The 10718-nt window shown below is 41.9% G+C and overlaps 1 protein-coding gene across 1 annotated transcript; it reads left to right on the forward strand.

Annotated features, from left to right (window-relative positions):
- The first annotated feature begins 1834 nt into the window (after positions 1-1834).
- LOC149397863 (small ribosomal subunit protein mS37-like) lies at positions 1835-3217 on the forward strand. The gene is made up of 3 exons (XM_089615568.1): positions 1835-2043; positions 2548-2721; positions 2809-3217. Exons 2-3 carry the CDS (start codon positions 2551-2553, stop codon positions 2872-2874), a joined length of 237 nt encoding a protein of 78 aa, XP_089471694.1. The 5' UTR covers positions 1835-2043; positions 2548-2550; the 3' UTR covers positions 2875-3217.
- The last annotated feature ends 7501 nt before the right edge of the window (positions 3218-10718 follow it).

The following is a 10718-nucleotide window of genomic DNA, read 5'->3' on the forward strand; positions in this document are numbered from 1 at the left end:
AAGAACACTATGTATCACGAGCGAACTAAGCACATTGACGTGAGGCTGCACTTCATCAGAGATATTATAGCAGAAGGGGTGATCAAAGTGAAGAAAATTTGTACAGATGTTAACCCGGCTGACATCTTGACAAAGGTGGTTCCTATTGACAAGTTCAGAAATGCCCTGGACTTGCTAAAGCTTAGGAAACGTTAAGTAACCGGGGAAAATGGGGATGAGAGGACTTTGTTTGCTTCCACGGAGTTGGAGATGTGCATCGCAAGGTGGAGATTTGTGAAGATAAGTGCAATGCCACATCAGCCGAGTTGAGCGAGCTGGGCGAGCTGAGTTGAGCGAGCTGGTCGATCTGCGAGTTAGGCGAGCTGAGCTAAGGAGCTGGGCGAGCTGCGAGGTAGGCGAGCAGATAGCGAGCTGGTAGAGAAACGGTTATAACTAACCTGAGGTAGCTTGGGCGACACGTCAGCACTGAATCGTTCTATATAATCTTCTTTAATCGCTTGCGTTAGTCAAGTCATTAATTCTATATTGTATTCATGAGTTTCTGAGAGAAGAGAGAGAGAAAAACAGAGAATCGCAAACAAGGGTTTGACGATCTAGAGTGTTTGTCTCGACGGTGATCGAGTGATCTTCTTGTAAACTCCGATTGGATATAGTGGAAGCAAATAGGGAAATCTCATCCCTGACTGGATTAGGATCCGAGTTGGATCTGAACCAGGATAAAATCTGGTTGTGTTCGTTCTTACTTATTAGTCTGAATTCGTGATTGCTTGCATCTTAAGGTATCTCGCGTGTTCAAATCGTTGTTCTGGTTTGGTTTTAGGGATCGTTTTTTCAACAACACACATGTTTTAAAACTCTTTATTGGCATAGTCGCGGCGATTTCTTACCCAAAGAAGTTAGGATTTAATGGTCTTCCCGAGGAATGATACACAATGTCATGTATGTCACGCTAGTGAAAGCCATACGGGTAATAATCATTTACAGTTTCTCGTGGCCGAACGTTGATGCCCGTGCAACTTCGAAGTTCAACGATGTTTTTGTAGACTCCCTCACGGTTATCACTGGCTTGAGCTCACAAGAGAAGCGCTTTTGGACACTTTAAGTGTCATAATGAAGACGTTGTGGTGGCACCGTAATCAACAAAAGCTAGATATCTTGACACCAACTATGTAGGTCTCGATTGACCGCGTAGAGTGTCATTAGAGGTCCTAGTTTGCGCCCCCGCTGAGATGGCGTTATCACAGATGATGCTTTATGTGACAATAACACCTCGGTTGGAGTTGCAATCTAAGATCAAAACGGTAAGGTCCCGAGGTTTAGTTTGTGCGTCCTTAGCTCTGGAGGCCGGGCTTTTGGGCATTCAAAATGGGGTTGGTCTCCCCGTTTAGCCCCAACTTCCGAGAGTTATATTAGAAGGCGACAATAAGGCTCTTTTGGATTCCCTCGCTGAAAGACTAATGTGTTCAAATTGGATGATAGCTCCAAATTTTTTTTTTTTTTTCAGTATTCTTAACTTCTTATCATCTTAGTTGTTGATTTTGTATCCTAGTTTTGCTTGGGTCCTTAGTGAGACAAACTATGCAGCCCACTCTCTTTTCTTAGGCTTTCATATTTATAAACCTCTAACCAGTTAAGACCTCTAACCACTTAATTGTTAAATTTAATATATCTTTTTTTCTCTTGGGGATTAGTTAATCACAATTAGCCATGAAATATTAAAATTTATAAATTGACCTATTAATTTTGGCCTGTTGGTCTACTTTTAGTTGTCCTTGCCTAAATGGCCTTTGCAGCAGCAAAAAAAAAAAAAAAAAACCTCTTTTCGAAAAAATTAAAGTTAAAATAAGTTTCTCTGTTAAAGGGCTGAAGATGAATTCTTAGAGAAAAATGAGCCCAACTTTCTCTCTCGTATTCTCAATCTCTCGTCTCGTCTCTGCAAAACCCCAGATCTCGATCGATCCATCTCCGTGCTTCCGAAAATTTCGGCGCGCGATCATCGGCCTCTGATTTTCTCCTTGACGAGCAATAAACTCCGATTATCAGGTATTGATAAAATAAAACACTTAACGTTCTTTTAGCCCCAATTTGTATGGGCGTTCAATATAATCTCTGGAGTGTGCTGAGTTCAATTCATGGGTTTTACATACATATCCTCGTAATATATGAGTATTAGAACATATCCCCAGTCATCCTTATTGCTATTTGATTAGGGAAATAATTATCTCTGTCTCATCATAATACTGCATAACAATTCAGGATGTTTGTATTATATTGCTTGTTTGCTGTAATGTGTGAAACCTATGCTTATCTGTTTTAACAGTCTTTTGTGAACAGTATTGAATTTCCTAACAAAGTACATTGCTTATACAATATGGTCATCTACTATGTTCTTTATACTTATCTGTCTCAATAAACCAGTTCAGAGTGTGTCTTTTATATTTGTTGAGAATGTGAGAAAAACCTTGTTGGTCTGTTTTATTAACATCCCTCTTGTGAAGAATATTGGACTTGACAAAGCGCATTTCTGTATATCTTGTCTTTGTGCAGATCATGGGTCGAAAAGCTTGTAATCTTCGTGTAAATCCGAAGATGTTTTCGGGGTTGAGCAAACCGTGCACGGTCGAATTGGTCGCTTTTCTCAACTGCTTGTCTCTTCACAACAACAGCGACGATAAATGTGTGAAACACAAGCAATTATTGGACACTTGTGTCAGCGCAAAGGTACGGTCTTATTTCTTTGTGCATTTGGATTGCATTATATAAATAAACTAGGGTGATCTCTGACCTCGTAATTTCTTTTTGTTGCAGAGCAAGAACAAAATAAATTGGGGAAGCATAAACTACCACTTGGCCAGGCTTAGCAAAGGAAGATAATTTTTTGGGCTTTTTTATTATTTTGCCGAGAAGCAAATTTTTAGCTCATGTATGATTGCTTTTGTTACCTCGCATCATTTGCAAAGGCTTATAGAGTTATGATGGGTTATTTTTTAGTCGAGCAATAACCCCGGAAATTACACAATAATTGAGCTGTCTTTTATGTTTCCTTGTGAAAAGTAGTAGAAAACTAGATGATTCATGACCTCGAAACCTATCGGCCAAAACTGACCAGTTTGGACTCTTGTTTGATTGTTTTATTCAACGGGAATGATTTTTGTCCCGACGCACGACCTCACGATTCCCCACCAAAAGTAATAAACACCAAAAAAACTCTTTAAAATTGTCCACTTGTATCCTGTATGGCTCGTCCAAATTCGAGCTGGTGTCAAATGGCAGTGCTCTTTATTCAATTCATCATTTGCAGAGGCATGGAAAGATTCGACAATACTGTCTTATTTGAGTACAGGTTGATATTTTCTTTACTGATTGGTGAATTAGTCATCTGACAATGTGATCAGCATTTCGTTTCAGTCTCTTACTACAAAGCTCTGGAAAACTAAGAGATATTATATATGTATGACTTTATGGGGTCTGTAAAACAAAATGAATTAATGACATTTTTAGTCCCTTGACTATGTCGTGTGTAACAAGTTTGTCATTTGGCGAAAAAAGCTGAAGGATCGATACCTGGTGAATGTGAGAAAATCACGTTTGATCCTTCTGTCTAATTAATCGTCTATTTAAACAGAAATATGCTGACGTGGCGTGATCGATTAGGGTAGTTAAGTAATTTTATATTTCAACCGATTAAATGGAACCTATTCGATACATTTTCCCCAAAATATTCAAATTGAACGAGAACGAAAATCACGTTTGGCGGCTGTGAAAACCCTAATGGCGAAGACGAAGTCGCCGACTACGAAGACGTCGGCGGTGGCAGTTACTGGAGGAGCAACGTCGAGTCGAAATACAACCCCAGTGCATTCGGGGTGTTACGGTGAGAATGAATGAAGATTCAAAAGTTTTTGGTTAGTTTTAGAAACCTGAAAATGGTTTTTGGGGACCACGGGGACCACTTGTTTTTGTTGTTGTCGTTGGAATGGGGTTTAGCCATATTTTTTGGTCGGGATTTGTCTAGGACCACGCGAATAACTTGTTTATGGTTGGATATTATTTAGGGACCACTGATTTTTGGTCGGATATTTTATGGGACCACTTGTTTGTTTATTCTTTCTTTGTTTTGTCTGGGACCACTGGTGTTTTATTGTCCCCTGATGCATATTCTGTGTTTATTGAATATTCTTGTTTATTATTGTCAAGTAATGGACTGATTTTTGTCATCTGATTGTTTTGTATTTTGTACCCAGATGCGTTGGTCAACAGTTTTACGTTACAAGTCCACCATGGTGGGTCAATGGTAATTGATACTGATGGAACCAGATACGTTGGAGGTGGCATAAGTCCTCAAGAATTCACAGATTTAGACAAGATGTCTATCTTTGAATTAAATGGGATTTTGAATGACCTGGGTTACTCATCTGCTCCAACATATTTCTTGAAGTCGGGTACGAGCGATTGGATGATTTTTGTTGAAAATGATGAGTGCTTGATTGGAGATATGGTTGAGATATTGAAGACACAGTGGGAGGTAAACTTGTTCTGTTCTCACCCACTTGGCAAGATTGAGAATGATGAGCTATTACGTGCCGGTGATGAGCTAATCCATGACGCTCAAAGCTTGTCGCGGTTGTCTTCAAGCCCAGTTCTGAAGAAATTTCTTCATTTCTTCTCGATTATGGAATTACACGATTTGAGATTTTAGGGTTTTGTTGATGGATTTGATTTTCTCGATTTGGGATTACACAACCATGTAAAAGAAGAAGAAACCATTAAAACAGGGGCAAAACCGTAACCCCCCTCAGTAGTCAATGGTGGGATGATTCCAAATTGAGTGCAACACCTACAGGTAGATCCATATCCGAGACTTGTTTAAACCCCATGTTTTGGCATTCGGTGGACGAAGTGTGTGCCATATTCGAGCCGATGTACACCACTCTTCGATTAGTGGACACTGAGGTGCATCCCACGATGGGATTACTATACTACGTCTTCCATGAGATGAAAAAGAAGTTGGAAGCGATGAGTGGGAAGAAATGGGTTGTCGACATCGTGAACCACAGATGGAGTACTCAAATGGAACATCCACTACACATTGCAGCTTTCTTCCTAAATCCAAAGTTCCTGTTTAACCCGGATATAACCATGAACAATACTCACTACTACAAATTAACATATTAGGTGCGGAAGGGTATTAGGTGCGACATGTCGCACCTAAGAACATATTAGGTGCGACATGTCGCACCAGATAGTCTTCCAAGCGCCTAAAATTTTCGCTGATGATTATGGCTATCCGGTGCGACTTTGTCGCACCTGATATGAAATTGTCGCACCTAATACCATTGGGTGCGACTCGTGTCGCACCTAATGGGTTTAAAAATTTAAAACGGTCAGAAATTCCCCCCGAATATTTTGGGTTCTGGAATTTCACATTGGGTGCGACAGTGTCGCACCTAATAGTCATATTAGGTGCGACACTTATGACTATTAGGTGCGACTATGTCGCACCTAATAGGTTTAGGGTATTTTAAATACCCGAGCTTCTTCTTCTTCGCCCAAACCAACTCTCTAACTCTCTAACTCTCTCTTCTCTCTCTAACTCTCTCTCTCTCTCTCTCTCTCTCTCTCTCTCTCTCTCCGACGAGCGTCTTCTTCCTCGACCAGCCCCGCCTCCAGCCCGACGCTCTCCCCGGCGTGACCAACCCTACCTCCAGCGCCCAACGCTCGTCCCCGGCGCGACCAGCCCCGCCTCCAGCGCCCGACGCTCGTCCCCGGCGCGACCAGCCCCGCCTCCAGCCCGACGCTCGTCCCCGGGCGACCAGCCCCGCCTCCATTCCCCGGCGCCGTGAAGCTCGCCGTCCTCCAGGTACGACTCACTCTCTCTCTCTCTCTCTGTCTCACTCTCTCTCTGTCAATCTCACTCTGTCTCTCTCAGACCAGGCCCGAACATCTTCCGGCGAACTAGTCCTCACCTCGTACACCGAGAACGAAAACCGAGCCCCCGGCCCACCCTCGGCCCAGCCCCCGGCCCACCCTCGGCCCAGCCCCCGGCGAACGCACAACAGCCCTCGGCCAAGCCCCCGGCCCACCCTCGGCCCAGCCGTCGCCGCACTCGAGGGGCACGACGGTCTTTTCTCCGTCTACGTGCACTCGAACCCGTCGTACAACGAGTCCGAGCCGGAGAGTCCCGTGTTCCGTGGCCGGAGAATTCCTAGCAAGGTAATTTGTTAATTATTGATTAGTTGCACTTTATTTTTATTTTGTTTAATTAGTTTGGGGTGTGTGGTTTATAATAATATGAGTTTTGTATAAGCTTATTTTCTTACTTTTGCTAATCAGTTGCTAATTAAAAAGAGTGTTATATTTGAGAATATGAAAAAATATTAGGAATGAAGTTTGGAACGTTTGTGTTAAGATAGTTTCTTAATTTTGATAATTAATTACAGTTTTTGTTAGTCAGTTTGGTGTTTGTTTTATAATATGTGTTGTTGAGAGTATGGGAAAAAGGAAACAAGAGTGTGAGAGTTTGTTCAACTAGAATTCGGTAGATTTGTTTATAGCTTTTGCTTCTCATTAAAACATGGTGAGTATTTTGTTTACAGACAAAGTAGCTAAAACAAATTATGGTTAATTAATTAATTAATTTAATACTTTTTTAGTTAGATTAATTAATAATATATATGAATATATTTTAAAATGAATTAGTAACATATTTAATTTAATTTAAACTTATTGAAAATTTATTGCAATGGAGCTACATAGGTTCAATTTAGTATTTAGTATGTTAATAAGATAGTCTTGGTTGGTTATATATGTGTTTTTTTTTTAATTGCAGATTTTGGTTAGTCAATATTTTAGGGAAAACTCTGCCGAATTTTCGGTAGAATAAAACGTATTTCTCAAGAAAATTAACTCTTTTGATAATATATTTTAACGAATTAACTAATTTGTCGAAATTGGTTAACTCGTTAATGAAATCAGTAGTGAATTTGTATATATTAACGAATTCTAACCACTTTTCAAAATTAATACATGTCAATCACAATTTCTCTTTCATTCTTACAAATTCGCTCTCGAATCTTTCAAATATTAACGATCCACTATCAATTTCCTAAGAATTCATCACTCTCAATTTCATAATAATTCACTCTAAATTTCAAATATTAACGATTCACTCTCAATTTTACCTCTCAATTTCCTAATAATTCAATCCTACAAAATGAATTCTAACGATTCAGTTTTATCCCCTAATTTCCCGTCTCATTCAGAAGAATGTCAAATCCAAGTAGGGACTGGATTACCGAGAACAATCGGTTGAGTTTGCAATATAAAACAGGGGTTAACGAGTTTATCCGCGTTGCAAGCAGACTCCCGAACGAAAACGGTCATTATCGTTGTCCTTGTAAGTCTTGCAATAACGTGAGATGTCTGGACATCGGGGTCGTAGAGAATCACCTTTTGAACAAGGGGTTTACTCCGGGATACACCGAATGGTATCATCACGGCGAACGTCGAATGGTAGAAGATGCCAGCGAGACTAACCAAAGAGGAGTCGGTGGATTGCACGATGCTCTCCATGGTATAATGGATCACGAGGACTTCGACGATTTTACGGATCCGACTCCGAGTGAAGTGCGTGCAGATGAGCAAGTGGAAGATTTGTTCGCTGAGTTGGAAGCAGAATTGTACCCTGGGTGCAAAGAGTTTTCGTCTTTTTCGTTCTTGGTTTCGTTGATGCACATCAAAGTCACGAACCATTGGACGAACAAGTCGTTTACAGAATTGTTGCAGCTCTTGAGGAAGTCTCACCCAATTGGTAATCGAATTCCGGAAAAACACTACGAGGCAAAGGCGAAGCTGAAGCGTTTCGGCATGGGATACGATATGATTGACGCGTGCATCAACAATTGTGTGTTATTTCGAAAAGATCTCGAGAAAGCTGAAGTGTGCCCAATTTGCAATGAGAGCAGATGGAAGCCAACGGGGAAGAATGTATCACAAAAGATATTACGATACTTTCCCTTGAAAGATCGATTGAAGCGATTGTACGCTTCTCGACACACGTCGCTTGAGATGCAGTGGCATGAACGAGATCGCGTCAAAGAAGAAGGCGTTTTGCGACATCCGGCAGATGGTTCGACGTGGAAGAATCTAGATGAGAGACACCCAAATTTCGCTACAGAGCCTCGTAACGTACGTCTGGGACTAGCTTCTGATGGGTTCAACCCGTTTGGGGAAATGAGTCTAGCGTATAGTATGTGGCCCGTGGTACTAACTGCGTATAACTTGCCACCTTGGTTGTGCATGAAAAAAGAGTACTTGATGCTAACGCTTTTGATACCTGGACCGAGCTCACCTGGAAAAGACATGGACGTGTTTTTAGAACCACTAGTTGAAGAGCTTAAAGAATTGTGGGATAATGGATTCCAAGTGCGAGACGGGGCTAACGATGAAGTGTTTCGGTTGCGTGCCGCGCTTCTATGGACGATAAACGACTTTCCGGCTCGATCGTATTTGTCGGGATGGAGTGGCCAAGGGTATCTTGCTTGCCCCACGTGCAACATTGAGACGCCATCTATGAAAATTAGAAACAGGATTGTCTACTATGACCATCGTCGATTCTTGCCTACGCCTCACCGATTGAGGAAAAGCACTGATCACTACGTAAATCGTCACGAGAAGCGCCTGAAACCTGTCAAGTTGACTGCGCAAGACATACTCGATCAGTTGACTAGTGTGTCTTCCATGAAAACCGGCAAGAATATCGGTAAACGAAAACGTGCTGAGTGCGAATTGAATTGGACCAAAAAGAGCATCTTTTATAAGTTGTCTTACTGGTCAGAATTGGAGTTGAAGCACAACATGGACGTCATGCATATAGAGAAGAACGTGTGCGAGAATCTTCTCGGGACGATGCTCAGCTTGGAAAAGAAGAACTACGATACGGAGAAGTCGAGATTTGACTTGATGGACTTGAAAATCAAGTCTTCTCTGCACTTGAGACAACAAAGGAATGGGTGGTACAAACCGCCAGCAGCGTACACGTTAACGCTTGAGCAGAGACACCGGTTTACCGAGTTCCTTCAATCTGTTAAATTCCCAGACGGGCTCGCTGGAAATTTGAAGAAAAATGTAACTGCTGACGGGAAGGCGGAGTGATAAATCTGAAAACTGTGTGCCTTACGGGATGATGAAGCCGATAGTTTTAGACGACGACCAAAAAGAGAAGGCGGAGTGGTACATTTTTACCAATTGTCCAGAAATCGATCCGTATTTGATGTAAGGGATTCTTTCATTTAAATATGTACATAATCTAGCTTACATCTAATTACGTAATGTTAACAGTGAGCATTTGGAACTTATACAAAATAACTCTGAAGCGGGAACTGCAGATTCTGATCTCGAAGCAATGCACAGAAAAGAATTCAAAATTTGGTTTGCGAAAAAGGTAAACCGAAAGGATTCATTTGCGAAAAAATGCTACTAAAATTGCTAATGACATCATCTTAATTTGTATATTCCAGATTTATGACATGAAAGTTAGTGGTTCCGACGTGTCTGAAGAACTTTACGCGTTGTCTACGGGATCTATGCAAATTGCTCATCAGTATCCGAGTTGCTTTGTGAATGGCGTGAAGTTCATCACTCGTCGTCGTGATAACCAACGAATCACCCAGAATAGCGGTGTTTGTGTGCCCCTGAACGACTTCAACTTTTACGGTCGAATGGAAGACGTAATCGTGCTGAACTATACACATAACTGTCGTGTCGTACTGTTCAAATGCATATGGTATGGTGACAAGTACAATGCAGGACGTATAGTGCACGTTGATAAGACCACCGGAGCAACGAGTTCGTATACCGCCAAAGAGTGGTTTACAGAAGAGCCGTTTATACTCGCGACTCAAGCGAAACAAGTGTTTTACATCCAAGATCTCGTTAAGGGTCGCGAATGGGAAATCGTTCAGGAATGCAATCAACGTGGGATATGGGACATTCCTGAAGTTGATCCGACCACTTCAGCATCGATTCCATTGACAATAGAATTGTCAAATATCGACCGTCTTAATCATCGACACGAAACTGCTACGGCCGAGCTTGTTAATGTCGTTGAAGATGATGAAGAAGTGGATGAAGAAGATGAGGCGCTTGCCGTTTTTGAGGGAGACGATGTTGATGTCAATACTAACATTACATCGAGTGACAACGATGAATGACTAACACCATGTAATAACCGTAGTCGTCGAATAGTAATTACATAGTAATTAAAAATACTAACTACAATTCATTTTGCAGGATGTCTACTTCAGGTCAGGACCCATCAGGAGGAGAGCGTGACCCCCCGCAGATGCCGAGGAAGAAGCGGGGACCAACGACTGGCGTCGTTTCTGCGAGAGCTCGTGTTGGGACCCATGGAGCGAACACAGTTCGCTACGATCAGAATGCGCAGGCGTTCTACCAAGACGTCAGGGAGCAAAATCCGTTGATCGGGACGTTCCAAAACCGATTAGGAAACCTGATCAAGAGTACCATTCCAGTCGACCTCCCAGACTGGAATCATGTGCCTGCGCAGAGTGTGGCGGCTCTTATGAACTCGATTCATAACGAGTATAACTTCGTTTATGCACATCCCGAGAGTGGCGAGCTTGTGCCTGCAGATCCTATTCGCAACGAGATTGATATGGCTATCATTCGCGATGCGAAGAGGATGCGTCGTGGCCAGA

The sequence above is a fragment of the Urtica dioica genome, chromosome 5, assembly GCF_054948205.1.
Source record: "Urtica dioica subsp. dioica isolate 48M chromosome 5, U.dioica_male_clone48M_v1_H2, whole genome shotgun sequence".
NCBI lineage: Eukaryota > Viridiplantae > Streptophyta > Magnoliopsida > Rosales > Urticaceae > Urtica > Urtica dioica.

Excerpts from the sequence above, each read along its gene's own strand:
- LOC149397863 (XM_089615568.1), top strand. The coding sequence starts at position 2,551 with ATGGGTCGAAAAGCTTGTAATCTTCGTGTAAATCCGAAGATGTTTTCG. Across the intron at positions 2,722-2,808 it reads ACACTTGTGTCAGCGCAAAG|AGCAAGAACAAAATAAATTG; the intron begins GTACGGTCTTAT and ends TTTTTGTTGCAG.